Below are 17,464 nucleotides of genomic sequence, written 5' to 3'. Positions count from 1 at the left end.
TGTAGAGATCCTCAGTGAGGTGGAAGGCCAACCTGGCACATCCATGCTCAGAGTGGAGCATCACAGAGGCCCACTGGATCAGACCTGGCTGGCTCAGTGACAGTGCTGTGTAGCACAGCAGGAGCCTGTCTGGGTCCAGCTGGGCTGGGCCCCTGCCATCACAGGTCTCTGTGCTGCTCTTGCTGGTCCCTGCCTACAAAGGGTAACAATTGTTCATTACACTGCTGGCAGCAACCTGCCTGCTCACATGAGGATGCTGCTCACTGGCCACTCTTGAGCTCTGGGCTTTGTCCTCCAGGAAAGAGTCTGGATAGTTTAATCTCAGGGTGTCCCTGACTTGTTGTGACAGCTAAAGCATGACCTGTTGTCAGTTAGTGTCCTCTGTATTTTGCTGTACTACCTAAAAGTCAGCGTGGATCTGCCCAACAAAAGTTCTTGCAGTTCAGTTTCAGTCAGATAAGTGTTATCTTAAAAGGAGAAAGGCAGAGAGGTGAAATGTGCCTAAATATATCAATGAAATGTTGATTTGCTGGTTTGGTCTTTGCTCCCTTACAATGACTGGGGATACTATGAAGGCAACACCAGTGCTTTTTGCATGTAGAAAGCTTCTCTTATCACACCTAGAGTCTCTTCCAGACCATTAAATAATGGTCCTGATAACCAAGTAAAGATTCACCCACATGCTTAGTTGAGATGTGTGCAAAGGTGAGTGAACGTGTTCTGGTCTTTGGAGTCTTTGGTAAGCAAAAGCTGCCCTGAGCTAGACTGGCCAGTCCTTTCCTATGCTGAGCATCTCTAATTAAGGGCAGTGGTTAAATTGGGAGTGGACAGTAACAGCTCTTTTTCTTCCAGGTTTCCATTCTACTATGAACTCAAAATAGCTTTTGTAGCTTGGCTGCTGTCTCCGTACACAAAAGGCTCCAGCCTCCTCTACAGGAAATTTGTCCATCCAACGCTATCTTCAAAAGAAAAGGTAATCACAGGTGCCTTGGTCCTCTCTGGGTGGAGCAGAACTACAGTGTGTTTACTCCAGTCTCTGTATCACTCATTTTCCTGGAAGACTGAGAGTTGCCGATTCTCTTCCTTCATCATTTGATCACCTCCTTTTCATTGGTGCTTTTGTTTTTCATGGTTGTTGTGTTTTTAAATCCTGGCATCAGTTCAGTGCACTCACATGTATTAACTCATCTTTGTGCACTTGAAGTTGGGAGGGAGGGGGATAAAAATACCTCCTGAGCTGCTTTGCATGTACTGGCTGAATATAGCTGGAGAACTGTGTTGTGGCTGGATATGACAAATAGAGAAACAGGGTCTGGCAGCCAGGACTACTCAACTTTGTTCCCAGCTCTGCCTAAAACATTGTGCAGTAATGAGACAAACAGCCCAGGCAGTCTAAAATGGGCTTAGCAAACACATGCCTGGCTGGGAGACATAATATGGTGAAGTAAGGCATGTAATATGTTGAGGTCCTGGGTTAAAAAAATGTCTTCCTCAATTATGGGAGGGGGACATTACAGCTTGGATCATTTGCCTGCCTAGGAGATTCCTGTGGCTGCGAATGGGGCATTGTCAGGCAAATCCATTTGGCTCATGTGAATACATGGGCCAGGTATAGCTATTGGTCACATATCAACATGCTAATTACTGAGTTTCCGACATTGGCAGCTTTGGAAATGAAAGCTCTGTTTAGGCACAGGCAATGCATGAACAGTTGTATCTCAGTTCTATCCAAGAAGGACAGTGGGGATCAGTCCCCTGTCTCTCTGCTTCCTGTGAACTTCTGCTCACTCTTCTCACAAGTAGTCTCATGCATTTTGGGTTGCCACCTCTTAGTTACTGGGAATAGGAAGAGAATCACTGAGCAGCCAACAACTCCTCACAGCCTCCAGTCCCCACTAACCCATCAATCCAGCAGCTGAGTACTGAAGTCATTGTCATCGTTATCATCCAGACTCCTGTGTCTTGAGGGAGGGAGGGAGAGGGAAGGAACTTCTATGACTGTTTCACTGTATAATGAGCAGCATCAAAGTCCAGAAGCTCTGGGCCTACCAGTTCCATGGGCATTTGAAAGTGGGCACTGCTGTGATTGCAGAGATGACTTGGATACTTCTGAGACTACCAGTCCTGGACACAGGGCAATACAGCTTCAGCTGCCCAGAGCCATCATATGATTATTTTTAACTATGGGGCAATCCAATATGTCTTTAGAGTCCATAGTTTTCAAATAGCTCGTGGTCCATGCTGCCCAGGTGGATCTCTTGCTTCCAGGACTTGGTGGTGGTGGTTGCACTGTGCAAGTTTATCACAATTTTGGGTCCCAAATTTCCATTCACAGAATAAAGAGTTCCCAAAGCCTGCAGTGGGAGTTATTGTTCCCCTGCAAACTTTTCTCTTTGCAAACACTGACTGTGAACTTCTCTCCAGCCATGGTGGAGGAGATGGAGGGTATCTGCTCCTCCCTAAAAGATGACCTGGCTCTGCCAAGAGCACAAGGCTGGGAGCATAGTCTGAACTTGCCCTTCTTGTGCTTATTTTTTGTTTGTTTTGCTGTCTGCTGTGACAGGAGATCGATGACTGCCTCATCCAGGCAAAGGACCGGAGCTACGATGCCCTCGTGCACTTCGGGAAGCGGGGGCTGAACGTCGCGGCCACGGCAGCCGTCATGGCAGCTTCAAAGGTAAAGGTGCGGGCCAGGATGGTGACTCCTTCACATCTCATCTGCATCCACTGCCCACAGCAGCCACAGTGTGGAGGGGGAGAGGTGGTGGGCGTAGGGATCCTCCCACTGGTTTTGTATAGTGACCTATAATTTGTGTGTAATTCTGAAGTTCGTGAAGGCTAAAAGGCTTACACGCAGCATGCCTGGTGTATAATTGTCTGCAGACATGTTTGTGTAAGAGTGAATGGGAAGTGGCATTAGTTGCTTTTGGGGAACGGGTAGATATTGTGTGAGTGGTCTCATCTGAAGGGCTATATCCTGTGCTCTGTTCCTGGCTTAGAGCCAAACCCAGAAAATAGCTGTCATCTCTTGCTTGTTTGCTTGCATAAAAGCTGCCAGGACTTGATAACTGCATTTTGTGGTCCTGCCCTCTGGCCATGGGCTGTCATGGCTTAGGGTCAATGTGCACAGTGACTATATCCTTATCTTTGGGGGTGAGACTTGTATAAAAGACATGGCTACAACACCTGTTGCAAAAGGGTAGTAGAAACATATGGGCAAGGTGGGTACTGTGTTAGAAACAATATGAGAATGGGAGTTGAAGGAAATTATTTTGCTCTGCCAAGTGCTTTTCATATCACCCCAGGCACATCATTTTAGTATGTTTTGGCCTTTCCTTCTGCAAAAATGCGTAATACATCCTTAGGAGGCCAAATACCATGAAGTCTATAAAGCCTGTTGAATGCAAGGTATTATAGAAGTGGGGAGCCCAAGGGGTGTGCCACGTTCATGTGGGATCACAAACCAAAACCAAAAATTACCTCCCTTTTCACTGCCAAGCACTGTGCAGACTGTGGTTGTCAGGCTTGGTACAGTTCTTCTCCTGAACTGTTGTTCTTCAGTGGGGAGGCTCTGCTGACCCAGGGGCTGCTAGATAACCCAAACCTGGACTGAAACCTGGGATAAGCATGGAGCTAAGGCAGAGCTGTGTATTGTATGCTGAATAAAACCACATTTGTGTGATGCCTCCATGGCACTTAACACTTTTGCTGCTGCTATGGAAGCCTGAAGAAGTCACACTGTGGACATAAATAGGCTCTGGGAATGCCTGTTTTGCAGCACTGCCTTTGCTCTGAGCCCCTTCCTACAAGGAGCTGCAGAATCTCTGTGCTAGAGCTGTTTTTAGGACACAGTGAGAAACTATATGTGAATGCCAATGGAATTCTGGCTCTTGTTTGGGTAGCTCCTGAATATGAGAAGCTCAACAGTAACCCAAACCCACAGCACCAACCTGTTTCTCCACCAGGACTGCAACAGTGTTTTCATCAGCTGTGGAACTGGAATGAACAGTCAGCATCATAATTTTACTTCCCACTGTTTTGCTTTTCTGGTGTTTTTCTTAAGAATCTCCCTGCCCTGAAATGTGGCTCCAGTGGCAAGGGGGAAGAGGGGGAAGAGTCTCAATGGTATAAGGAAGCTGTTGTCTTGCATGAGTTGATGAAGCTCCCCATTCAGTGGTGGAAGAAAGCAACCCTGTGACTTGTGTGGTATTGTTATATTGCACATCTGCCAGCCCAAATGGAGAGAAAACTGTTAAGACACTGAAACCTGTAAATGGACCAGAAGAGTCTTTCCTGCACACTATTTTGGGGAGGGGAAAATGACATGTTAATAAGACTAAGAGGTTGTTATTGAATAGATTGATTGAGTTTTACACCAAAGCAAGGAGTGTTCATGTATTTCCTTCAGCCTTGACATTTAAATTACTCTTGAGTGTCTGAGGGAAAATAGGACTCCTGGCTTCCTACACTGCTTCGGCTTGTGGCCTCCAACAAGTTGCTGGTTTCTGTGTGCCTCAGGGTGCAGACCCAGCAGAGAGGGTGAGCCTATTTGACAGCTCTCCTCCTCCAAAATGGAGTAATGCTCCTGCTCCCAGTGTGCACCAGCACTTTGAACCTCCTCAGATTATCTCAAATATTTCTCAAGTGCCTGAGCCAGCGTAAGGGAAGGGATGGAGCTACGTTGTGAGGAGTATGGCCACAGGAAAGGAAAGCAAGATCATCCCTTCCTGGCCATGGGAAGCAAACAGATTAACTGTGCTGCTCATGGAACTACACCCTTGATACATTTACACTCTCCACAGTGTGATGGTCAGGAATGGTTAAAGAAACTTCTGTCCCTTGCCCTTCTCAGGTGGTATGTGCTGTCTTTCTGGCAGGGAGAACTGACTGGTGTGAGTTACAGCCTGATGTGTTGCAGTACAGAAGTGCTGAGCTGGGGTTCCTCAGGTATTCAGGATGTGATTAGGCAGGTGTGGACATGTCTCCACGTAGCTGTCCCTGCTGCTGTGGAGGGAGCTGTTTCCCAGAGAGGAGTGATACAACAGGCATGGGTGGGAACAGTTTCTGTTGCCCTGGTTTTCAGCTGCTGTCAAATAGATGTCAACGCCCTTACTTGCTCACTTGAGGAGATGTAACAGAGCCAGATCGTCCTGCGTGAGAGAAGTTTAAGTGACTAATTATCAGGAAAACACTTTGAGCTGGCAGATGCCAGACCAGACTGAAGTGCTGTCCTCAGGGGGAAGTTTCCATGGAGGGAGGAAATAGAATACTATTTCTGAGGCTTATCATGACTTTCCCAGTGCCAAGATTTAAGGATATCCACCTACTCTGTGGTGAGTGTTGAGTATAGATGGGAAATTGAGTCCTTCATTTGGGTTCAGCCTTTAAAGGATTGTGTTAAAACTGGAACCTCTAGAGATGACCATCTATTCAGAAGCACTGAGCTCCTGCAGCTCCCGTGGAAAACGTGGCTTTTACCAACAAGTGAATGTGAGGATTATTTCCTGCTTCACTTGGATTAATGGATGAGGAAAAGATGCTTTTATATTCAGAAATGGACTCAGACTTTGCAAATCAGCATCTTCTAGTGGCAAAACACAGTGAGCTTCTGGGCTGAAGGGGTACTCTGTACAGACCTGTTTTCAGTAAATTAGCTTAAATCTAAAAGCTCCTGTGCCTGGACATGAGTTTCCCACTGTGGATAGCCCTGTCCTCTCCTTTCTGTCTGAGCTGTGGTAACTGATCTTCTTGTGCTCCCACAGGATCCATCATAATCTTTTGTCTTTCATGATAAGATCTTTGGGCAAGGCCCATCTCTTCATTCTTTTTATCTGTTATATTTTTTTAATCCATTCTGTTTATCTATCATTTTTATTCATGCAGCACAATGCATCTGGCTCTCTGATTACCACTTGTGTGTGACATGCTGCTACTTAGATATTTACTGCAGACTGTGCTGCAAGCTGTGCACAGCCACACCTTCCCTATCTCCAGTCCTCTGGCCCTTTCCCTTTTCTATCTTAAATAGCCTATGGTTTTAGCTAGCCAACTGCAGGCTTGTCCTTCCCCCTCCCCCCACTCCCTTTCCCAGCTCTGTTTTGTTTTGAAGCCACAGTTGTGCTAATGCTGGCACAAACCTCTGCCAGGTCATTTTACAGGCTGAGGAGCTGCCAGTGTCCCAAGCACCCCGAGCCTGCCCGGCTGGCTCACTTGGGGGCTTTCTCTCTCTCCAGAGAGTCTATTTTTGATGCTCACTAAGCAGACAGAGCACTGGATATCTGGTCTTATTACCCGTGCTAGGGGCTCAGCAGAGATCTTTTCCCTGCCCCCAGCAGCTCATGTCCCCACCAAGGAGCATAATCTCATTTGGGACTCTAATCCTGTCCTCATTGCCTGGTGATTCTATCCCATGTGGTGACTTCAAGTGGGTCAGTCCTAAGGGGTGGGATTAGATGACCAAGCAGTAAATCCTGCTGCTCTTTTTTGTGTTTTCAATTATTTCCAGCTAGTTCAGCCATTCCCACTCCCAAAGGGCCCTGGGCACTGGCTGCCACCATCTTTCCAGCTCACCTCTGGGGAGGAGAGAAGCAGGAAAGGATCCTGCTTTTGGACCACAGTGGAAAGGGAGCAGCAGCAAGCTGTTACAGCCCAAGCAGTGGGGCAGCTACACGGCCCTGGCCAGGCAGTGGATCCATCACATGGATCCTGGGCATAAGTGGGATTTTCATTGGCACCAGTCAGGTTTCAGTGTAAGCAGCTGGGACGCGTCCGCAGCGAGGAGAGGTGCCGATGCCTTGGTGGGAGCACCAGCCTTCCCCAACACACTTGTATGTACTCCCTTGCAGCCACCATGGTCTCAGCACTTCCTTGTCCTCCACCTGTCACCCTGAGCCTCCTACAACCTGCTGCCTTGCCCTGTCCCAAGTCCCCAACTCTTCTATCCCTGCTTGCCTTCCTTGCCGAACCCTGACATTGCCTACTCTATCTCTACAACCCATCCATCACCAGTTTTACACCCTTCCCCAGCTCTCTGACCCTCTCTTTCAAGCTCCTGGGATTCCAAGATCCTGTTTGAATGTATCCTTATTCCCCACGCTGAACAAACCAATTCTGCCACTCAGGACAGTGTGTTTCCCCACCCTGATTCCAACCACTTGACCATCCCCAAATTGCAACCCCAACTCTGCTTTTCAAAGGAGGTCTGCAAAAAACATCCCACTGCCAACAGATCAGCAGATCAGTGTAACCCAGGGGTTTCTGGCAATGTTCCTTCCTCTGCCTTTCTCCTGCCCTTCTGTGGGCAGGGCAGGGACTGGTGCAGAGCAGCTGGTGCTGTGGCCCGTTGCGTGCGCCCTGTGCACAGGGGAGTGGGGCACAGCGTGGCGCTGGCAGTGAGTGCGGTGCCTTGGCAGGAGAAGATAAATGAGGTGGAGGGAGCAGACACGCATGACTGGTGTCAGTGAAAAGCCCATTTGTGCCTAATAAGTCTGAGAAACAGTCCAGGAGCCTTTCATGCGTGGGGAAATATGGCTTGTGGTGCTGCCGGAGCCAGCAGTCACTCCGGGTATCGTTAAAAGGAGCAGGCACGCGGACAGGCAGGAGGGGTTCCCTGAGTGCATCTTCCTCCTTAGCTAATGCTCTGGGGTGCAGCCTCAACACTTCACAAACCACCTGTCTGGGCCGGCATGTCACTCCTATTTCCACTTTTGGGCCTCATCTTCCCCTGGAGGGGTTGCAGCTCCACTGCTTTAGGGGCCCAAGAAATTTAGCATGAAGTTTCCCAGTGTATTTGCTGGTTTTTTTAAACCAGGGCACTGGAAGGGAAATGCTGGTGATGATTTAAGTTTTTTCCTCTGTGGACAAACAACATCTTTTAATTAATTTCTAGTATCTGGTTGGTGTAGCTAGTGCAACTGCCTGAAAGTCAGTATTTAGATCCCTAATTTTCCGTGGGAATTGAGACTTTTTTACTGTGGGAGTTTGGAGCAAAAACTTGAGTGGGAGACACACACTGGCTTTTGTGGCATGGCAGTGGAGAACTGCACTTCTACTTGAATTGGGAAAGAGGGAGGCAGGGGGTGGGGAGCATCCTTTCCTTTAAGACACTGGATAAAGCCTCTTTGTAATGATTAGATCCAACTGCTTAGAGGGAGAGTGTTCCTGTGTTTACTGAACACATGGGAGCACAGTTCTGACCAGTATACTTAGTACTGTGCCTGTGATGGTCACACCATGTGCCCCAGTCAGTAACATGGCCAAGAGCTGCACAAGTCAGGAGTGATTTAGAGTTCACAGTTTGAGAAGCCTTTGGGGACACATTAGTGTTATCTCAGAGGGGCTGAGCTTGTTGCTTTTGAAAGCAGCTTCCTTTAAAGGATTTCCATTTGGGATCCAAAATGAAAGATCTCATGGCTGAGCTATGTTGCACCATTAAAGAGGAACTACAAATTGCTTTCTTGAAACTTATGGTAGTGTGCCACTGATCACAGTATTTAGTGAATTATTCTTGTCAGGGTGTGATGTATCTTTTATTCTGAAGTCCTTAAGAATCTGTTTTTCACAGACCTATAAAATCCCAATGCTGTTAAAGCTACAAACCAGGTAGCCGTTCCCAGTTTCCCTTTCTTTTTGGCTCCTTGGTTGGTGTCTCAGAGAAGCAGACAACAGTCAGTGAATGCACAGGACAGCAGAACCAAACAATAAATTTGTACAGAGAGACCAGACTGGGAGAAACAATAACAAACAGTTCCCAGGAGAGGAAATGAACCGCACAAACAAAAAGGGTGGATGAAAATAAGTTTCCACCATGAACATTAACGTCAGCTGGTTTCCCTTTGAGTCTCTAATACTGTCTGGCATCTCCAAACCAGGTAGTTGTTCCAGACTAGGCACGGCACGCAAGCCCTGGCCATAAATAAGGATGTTGCTTGTAGGATATTTGTGTTCATATGGTGGCAGAGGCAGTTCCCTTCTTCACTCAGGCCTTGTGCTGATGGTTTTGCTCGGGGCCTGCCTGCAGCCAGACACGATAAAGCTTCTGTGTGCAAACTTCTGCTCACTGCCATGAGTAATTCCCCAGTGTTACCCTACTGCTCGAGAGACCTGTCAGTCACCAGGACTAAAATGACTGCCATGTATCCCTCAGCTAATCCTTGTCTAAATTAGTCATTAGGCCAGACACTTGGGGTTTCTCCAGTGGGAAGCATCAGTCAAGTGCAAGGAGTGGAGTGGCAGCCCATTGTGTTTATAATCCACTTTACTCTTTAAACACACTTAGTGGGTAACACCTTGTCAGCTGGGGTTAGGGAGTGGTTTCTCTATCTCTGTGGGAAAGCTGAGGAAGGGAGAACCTGTGTTTAGAGGTGTAGTCCACAGGTGGGTGTCCTGCTTTTTATGTGTATGTGAGTCCCTGCACATGGTGCCCAGTGTCATGCTCATGTCTCACCTTGATTACTTATGCTTCAAATAGACCTTATTCTCAAAGCTTTTATGTGTGTTGCCACAATGGCTCTCTTTTTTTCCTTGCTAGGTCTCTCAGCTACTTCATTTACCCTTCTATTTGGACCAGAAAAAAGGGCAGGTAATCTGCTGAGTGCTTGCACTAAACCCTAACTAATGTCTGCTCCCTGTTAGACTAGTTTGAACTGTTTTCAGCTGAGGCTGGTCTGAGGCCACGTGCTGTCTCCTCCCTTCCAGTGGGTAGATCCTGCAGTGCTGAGCTTTAAAAGCCTGTCCTTGATCTTATCAGCAAAATGCCTTCTAAGTCCTCTGCTGGCAATCAGAGAGAGTCCAGCAGCCAGGCAGGGAAAACACATCTAACTCAGGTGGTTGCTGCTGCTGCATTGGCCAAGCTGCTGTGTTTGCTGTCGTGTTCTCACTAATGGATGAAGGGAGCCTGTCTCCCACTGCTCTGATCCCTACGAGGATGGTTGGGGTTGCAGTGGAACTTGTGAGGCCAGGATCTCTTACAGGTCTGGTTGGGGCAGTCCTACTGACATCCTGGGAACATGAACTACACCTTGTAGTGGACATTGGCAGGATGGAGGCTGTAACATGCATGCAGACATGTCTGCTAGTGTGGAAGAGAACTACTAACCACAGCTACAGCAAAAACAGGGGAGAACATTAACAGGTTTAGTATTGTGCTGGAAGTGTGCTGAGCGTGACTTAGTGTTCCCTAGTGTTCCCTTGCTTGTCCATTAACTTCTGATCCTAAGATGCAAAAGGCCAGGAGGTGCCATCCTGCTTTAACAGTAATTGTATTAAAAGCTTCTCTTTTGTGACTTGGCAGCTTTTGGTTCCTGGTTTGTTTCAATTCAACATGCTGTGTCATAGTTTCCACAGCTGCCAAATGGAATTTGTAGGTATTAGAGGTGTTATGAAGCCTAAATAATGTGTACAGAATTCTTTCATATTTTCAGGCTGAAGGAATGATAAAATCTAGACACTGTTATATGTTTATATTTAGATTATATTTAGTGGGACTGTTATATAAATGGCAAATTTTTAAATTACGTGCTTAAATTTATTTACTTTAGCTTTAGCTACCTATGTATATGGAGTATTTATAATGAATAATTTCATTAGATGTAAACACAGTTTTTCCTATACTCCTAAATGCGTCTCCCTCTAAAAAGCTTTACTTCATGTATGAATGCAGAGAGTAACAATAGAGAGGTAATGAAATTAAGACAGTTCCAGCTCTCTGATGGAGTACCTTTTACAGTGCTTGTCACTCTGCAGTGTCAGTTGTTTGAAAGGATCAAGATTTCTGGTCCAGGCAAGTACAGTTTACATCAGTGTTTGTGCTCTGGGCCCACAGAACTTGATGTTTGTTTCTGGAGATGATGATGATTGATGATGATGATGATGATGTCTACACCGTGTAGAGGAAGGCAGTGTTCAGGTTGCTGGCTTTAGAAGCTCAGTGTTCTGTCCTACTCTTTTAATCCAAAAGGAGAGAACATGCTAGATTTGGGACAGGAAGGAATGTCTGTACTGCAGCTGTCATTTTGACTAAAGCAGGCACCTAATTTAGTTTTAGATTAATTACTCTGCCACAGGGATGGGAGCTTTAACTTCCCTTAGAATCACAGATGAACTTCTGCAGCTCAAATGTCCATGTCTTGATGGGCAATGCCCCAATACCACTGGTGGTGTTATGCATCTAAATAAGGTTGATACCAAGTGATAGCAGTGACTGGGGAGTGATATTACTGTGCCCTTTCTAGTATTTGTCTTTTATCCTATTCCACTAGCACCGAGCTCTGGCCCTGAGAGAAAGAGCACTGTCCCTATGTGGACCTTGTGAGGTTGGAAGATCCTGGGGGAAGAAAAGGCAAAGGAAGCCTGAAGAGCTCTGCTTTCAGTTTGAGCTGTATCTTCTCTTATGGGGCAAACATCCCTATGGGCAAGAAGATCAGATGAATTTGGAAAGAACAGAGAACCTCTTCTGACTTGTGGTCACCAGAGCCTCATGATCTAGCAAACTCACTGTCTACAAAATCAGAAGTGCCATGGGGACAGTCCTAGGAGAAGCTGGGTGAGGTAGAAGTTGAGTCTAGGCAGGGAGTCTTGTGCTGGGTGAGGTAGAAGTTGAGTCTAGGCAGGGAGTCTTGTGCTCTGGGAGATGAAAGCTGGGTCTTCCAGCACCTCATCATGCTTGTATCCTCTAAAGTCCCCAAAACACAGGTCCCACACTGCCAGCACAGTCATCCTGACAGGGTAGTTGGTGTTCAGTGAGGGGAGAGAGGGAGATGGTGTCATCCATAGTCCCACAGCCCTCCCAGTCCCCATTTTCAAAGGCTGTATAATAACATTTTGCTGTTGACACAGCTACTGTCATGATATTGCTGCTGTCACACTTTCCTGGACAAAACTAGCCTGGATATGTGTGGACATGCTGCAAACATGACTGTGGCCTGCAGCCTAGGCATAGCTTCAGGACCTGGATCCTCTCTCTGTGCAGACACACTGTACTGAAATTGCTGGGATACCTCTCATGTTTGTAGCAGTTGGAAGAACACTGGCATGATCACGGCCAAGACAGTAAACAAAAATCCCCCAAACAGCTGCTCTTCATCTTCCACGTGATTGTTTTAATGAAACATGGCCCGAGACGTGTGCTGTGCTAAATCTGTGCTGTTCTGAAATAAAGCTATTAAGTTGTTTTTTCCTTTTGCTAACAAATGATAAGTCTTATTGTGGAATAATAAGTGTTACGGTTGGATAAAGTCTTTATTTCTAAAACATATAGCTGCAGCAATGCAAACCCTCACAGTGCTGGCTTTTCAAATGTTTGTGATTTCATATACAGCAGCTGTTTATCTGACAGGGAAATTAAGGTTGGTAAGAACATTTTCCATTTCACCTTGAAACCATCCTGATTCTGTGGTAATTACTGTTATGTTTCTATTTTGGGTCAGGTAAAAATGTGGTAACTGGGAGAGAATTGTGAGTGTTACATTGTGCCCTAGGAGCAATTAAATCAAGTCTATCCCTAAAAATACTGAAGGTGCAGAAATTGGAAAAAAATTAAATGAAAGGGAAACCTGCAGGTTTTCACAGCTGTTCAGTGCCCTCACTCAGCCCAGTCGTTTGCTGTTCCTGCCACTGCTGAGATTTGGATAAACTGTTTTGTGGAATGGTTGAAACAGTAACAGTAGTATTTTGCTATTATCTGTGTGGTGAGCAACAGATTTTATTTTTGCTGTTAGAAACTCAGGTTAAATTAAAGCAAAAATTAAGAAAATACTATTTTAATTTTTTTTTTCTTGGAGGAAGGTGAAGTTGTTTAGCAGAGGTGCTGTGAGTGTGTGCTCAAGGCCTGGTTGTGTATTGTATGCTGATATAACGGACCCACAGATGACAGGCACGTATCAGACCCTTGCTTCAAAGCTCTCTCTGGAGCCTTTGATGATTATGTGCCGCTATATCACAAGTTGCAATGCAAGAATATTAACATATCTTCTTCATTTTCCATGCAAAAGGGTGTGTTGGTGTCATCTTCCCTGCCAGGTCTCTAACCTGACTCATGTCCACATACATAAATCTGGAATGAAGTGGAATTTGGGTTAGCTGGCTGAGCAGAGCAGCTGGAGGAGGTTAAAAGCTTGAGTACTGCTGACACTTGAGCTGGGGGTGCAGGAGGAATGTAGCACTCAGGTTACAGCAGCTCATCAGTTGCTAACCCCCTGGCTTTGCTGGCCCAGCCATTCTGCAACAGCGGAATATTATTTAGTGATCTGGTTGCTCTCAGCTTGCCCTCACTGGGCAAGTCATCAGACTGCAGAGGTAGGATGTGTTGTGTTGGCTTTAAATCAGTCACTGAGAATAGAGTGGCTGTGTAGAAATCCAGTGCAAGCTCCAAAACCCATCCAGAACTGCCCTGAGCTCTGGGCAGCTGAGATCGCACCCAGCTGAGCAGCCATGCAAGGAAACTTCATTTGAAGGGTAAATGTACCTTACACTGGCCTAAGAGGATTACCTTGAGATTCCTCTTGGAGTGAGAACATATCCCAGGAGTAGCTCAGCCACTGGCAGGACTAGCCAAAATTCAGGTATGAAATCATATGGCAGGTTGGAGAATGAGATGGCAGAGGTGACAATTTAACAAAACATAAGTTTTCAGGACTCCACTGCCAAACATATAAAATCAGCAACATAAAATGTCTTGCTATACAAGCAAAGAAGCCCCATCCATTTAAAACACTTTCAAAAGCAAAATAGGCTAAATGAGAAAGAGCAAAGCAAGTCTACTGCTTCTCTGTAACAGTCTGCAGGAAAGCAAAATGCAAAATCTCATCTCTGGAAGTGTGCAAGGCCAGGCTGGATGGAGCCCTGAGCAACCTGGCCTAGTGGAATGTGTCCCTGCCCATGGCAGAGCAGTTGGAACTAGATTAACGTCCCTTCCAAGCCACAGCATTCTGTGATTCTGTGAAATGCTGCCAAACACAGCATACACAGAGAGATCTTAGGAAACCACAGGTTCAGTAAAATTAATTAAAAAGTCTACTGCTGATGCTTTGGGACAGCACTGAGGAAGTTCTCCTTGTGTGCTGGTTGCTTCTGGCCGATGCAGAAAAGCTCTGTAGTCCAGGAGGTGGATGTGGTTAAACTGATATGCTGTGGAGGTGAGAAGAAATTTTGTACATTTTTCTTGTACAAAAAGCTTCAGGCTGAAAAGTTGGGAGATTACTGGTCTGCCAGTTTCCTTGAACGTAGAAAGTGCAAACTGTCCCAGTGGCTGTAGTTGTAAGCACCTGGTGTCTTTACTTATGCTCCCTAGAAGTAAGGTGCTAAGGAATTTATATGGGATAGAGGCACTGATTTTCCATTACTGCACATGTGAAATTTCTGAAGGGGTGTTGGTAAGTCAATAGGTAAATTAATGTATTGCCTTCCCAGTGGATCAGTGCCAGTGCAATAGGGGACAGATAGTGTTGCCTAACAGCTTTAGCAAGGAATGTGTCCAGTTTTGCCTTTGACTGTAGATGGTCAGGATGAGTCCTTTCTGTGTGCCTTAGAATCAGGCTCTATGTGGTAATTTCAGTATTTTTTTTCAAGACTATATACCATGAGGTATCTTTCAGATCCTCCTCCCTCAACAACTTGTTAAAACCTAAATATATTTTTTATTAGTTAAGCGATTTGTATTCTGAATGTCTTTTGAGGTAGCTTAAAGGCCTTTTATAACCTTAACAATTCTATGATTCTGTATGGATTGAATTTTCTGGTGTTCCTACTTTATGGCAGCGGTGTAGTATGAGGGTCACAGAATACTTAAAGTCAGCTTTTTGATGGGATGTAGTTTTAATGAAAGATGTCTTCTAACCATCCTATCCTTTACAAAGGATAGTTACATTCCTTTCACCAAGGAATATGTTTGTTGCCTGGTTGAGAACTAGTATAAAAAGAAAGAAAAATATTGTGCTACTTTACTTCTTCCTTAAGCTGCGTAGAAAAAAAGCACTGGAATATTTCTTTGCAATATAACAATATCTTTTTATTGCTTTAAAATTTCAAATTTTCTGTGCTCTGAAAATATTGTGTATGGCTGAGAACAGCTGGGTGAATACCATTAGAGAGATGTTTAACTTTAAAAGGGAGTAATTTTGATACAGGCCATTTCATTGTGATTCTGAAGCAAAGCAGCTCTTTGACTCAGATTCTGATAGAGAAAAGTACCTGCTAGAAAGATACATCAACATCCTGCTCCTTTGCACATGGCCAAGGCTGCTCTAAGACCAAATGACTGCACTGAAGATTCAGAGGTACTCACCACAGAATCACTCCAAAAGGAAGAGCAAAGAGAGGGAAATGATGCTTTTAACAACTCATTTTTTGTCCTCTCTAGGTTACTGGACAGGGCAGTTTTTTTCTCTTCCTATTGTTCTGATGGATTTCAATGAGGAAGGGAGAAAAAAGGCTCAAAGTACACTGTTGGGTCTAACTCTGTGTTATTTACTTGCTTGTTCAACCAGGGACAGGGAGCCCTGTCTGAGAGACTACGGAGCTTTAGCATGCAGGATCTGTCGACGATCCGCGGAGACAGCAGCAGCACTGTTCCTGCCTCGGTCACCGTACGGACAAGTAGCAAACAGAGCCTCCCAAAACCATCCAGAAGTGCATCAGAAGGCACTGGCAGCTCAGGTAAGTGCCAGTGTTATTTTCAGTGTTGTGTTGTCTGGAATATCACACCGTTCAATGAGGTCATGCTGTTGGCAGGAACAGACAGAAACAGACACTGCAGGCAGCACATACCAAAATTCACAGGACACAGACATGCTGTCGAGTCTCTTGGAACATAAGAGGCAAAACAGGATCATCATTTGATGGTTGCTATTCCTGGCTGGTACCAGAGATGGGACTTGGGCATGCAAGGGAGCCAGACTCAGTCCTTGCAAACTGAGCTGGAAAGTTGGGCTCTGGTCTGGGGGCTGCAAGGTGTGCTGGGCTTTCCATGAGAGGGGCTAATGGAAGTGCAAAAAGAAGGGATAACAACGTACAGTAGTGGACAAGGTCATTATTATCATCAGAGACCCCATATGGTGATACAGTCTCTCTGCCCTATGTCATCTAAACATAAATGTGAGTTCTAATGGATATCTGGTTTGAATGAGGCCCACTTATACTCCTCCTAAGCTGTACAGTAGCTGTTCCAACACTGAACAGTTGTGGTTCCAGAAATTTTATCAGTGATGAAGCCTACTGAGAAATAAAACCCATATAAAGCACTCCTAGGAGCAGAGACCAAGATCTGACAACTCTTTATGATACGAAGGCTGACTACATAAGCACTGGTATGGAAAAAATGTGTCTCTGAGGGACAATGGTTTGTTTTCAAATTCCGAAAGAACAAAGGGAAGAAACATCATGGTGTGAATAAGATCCATTCCTGAGGATTAAGTTATAAAAGAATATTTCAAGCTTGGTTAAAGAAATCTTTGTGAGTCCAAATCCAAAACATTTAATTGGAGATAGCTTTGCAGATTAGATCTCAAAAGTTGAGGCATGGAGGGTGATCTCAAGCAGGTGGTTCCAGATGGCTTCTGGGATTCCCACACACCACCAAAGATCCCACAACTTGACTGCTGTGATGAGAAGCCATGGAAAGTTGCACTTGGTAGCTTGTGAAACATATGTTGGCAATTCAGCAGTTTCAGCTTGTGTGTGTTGAGGTCTGTGCAAACATTCAAGTCCATGTAGTTGCTGCCCCTTCTAGTTTGCTTTAGTTTTGGAACGTATTAGAAATGTCTTGTCTTATCCTTCTTAAAGAGTATCCATCAAGCCCTCTGCAAATTCTGAGAATTATAGCTCACAGACTTCTCTTATTTTTTTTTAATATTATCTGTTGAATAGATTTTCTTTACAGGTAAATTGAAATAGCTAATGTTGTTGCCCAGTGGTTTTATTCTCATCTTTATTGTAAGGTCTCGTATGCACTTCTCTTGAAGTAATGAATCCAAAAATAAAGTGTTCACACACAGAATATAAAACTCTTAGAAGAGTCACATATTTAGAACAAAATAACTGGTGTCATAAAGAAAGCATAATTTAGTTATCTTAGTTCCATGTTGTGTAGAACAGCCTTTGTAGTTTTGCTCTTAAGACAGCTCACCTGGTCGGCTCACCTGGCCACAAACCCTTGTCTCAACACACAAAAGTACTTTATTTTGGTCTGGTTTCATATCAACACTGTACAAGGATCTCTCAGAATGAATCTCTGAAAAATTGTTCATGAACTTTTCAAACTGAGCCTAATGTTGATCACAAATTCGGGATCCAAGTAATTCGAGATTTTGATTTTTTTTCTTCTAATGAAAACTGCACAAATTTGCAAAATCTTCTGAGACCTCCATCTGTCCCATCTCACTTAGTGATTTCATTGAGTTCCCTAATTCTCTACCTGCAAAGATAGGGACAGACACCACTTGCAGGTGGTAGTATCGTGCTGTGTGGAAGA

General features: G+C 45.1%; 1 protein-coding gene across 6 annotated transcripts in view; it reads left to right on the top strand.

Annotated features, from left to right (window-relative positions):
* Positions 1 to 17,464, top strand: part of REEP1 (receptor accessory protein 1) — a 75,427-nt gene that overhangs the window by 31,013 nt on the left and 26,950 nt on the right. For 3 of the 6 annotated variants that reach the window (XM_051798628.1, XM_051798632.1, XM_051798633.1), the window contains exons 4-7: positions 853 to 973; positions 2,564 to 2,677; positions 9,530 to 9,580; positions 15,483 to 15,651. In XM_051798628.1, coding sequence (XP_051654588.1) covers positions 853 to 973; positions 2,564 to 2,677; positions 9,530 to 9,580; positions 15,483 to 15,651 — 455 coding nt within the window. Of the gene's footprint in view, positions 1 to 852; positions 974 to 2,563; positions 2,684 to 9,529; positions 9,581 to 15,482; positions 15,652 to 17,464 lie in introns of all 6 variants that reach the window. The other 3 variants (XM_051798631.1, XM_051798634.1, XM_051798630.1) reach the window with 2 other exon arrangements.

Source organism: Manacus candei, unplaced genomic scaffold (genome assembly GCF_025592945.1).
Source record: "Manacus candei isolate 608988 ecotype Guabito, Panama unplaced genomic scaffold, ASM2559294v1 h1tg000048l, whole genome shotgun sequence".
Classification (NCBI taxonomy): Eukaryota; Metazoa; Chordata; class Aves; order Passeriformes; family Pipridae; genus Manacus; species Manacus candei.
This window is presented reverse-complemented; position numbering and strand designations above follow the sequence as displayed.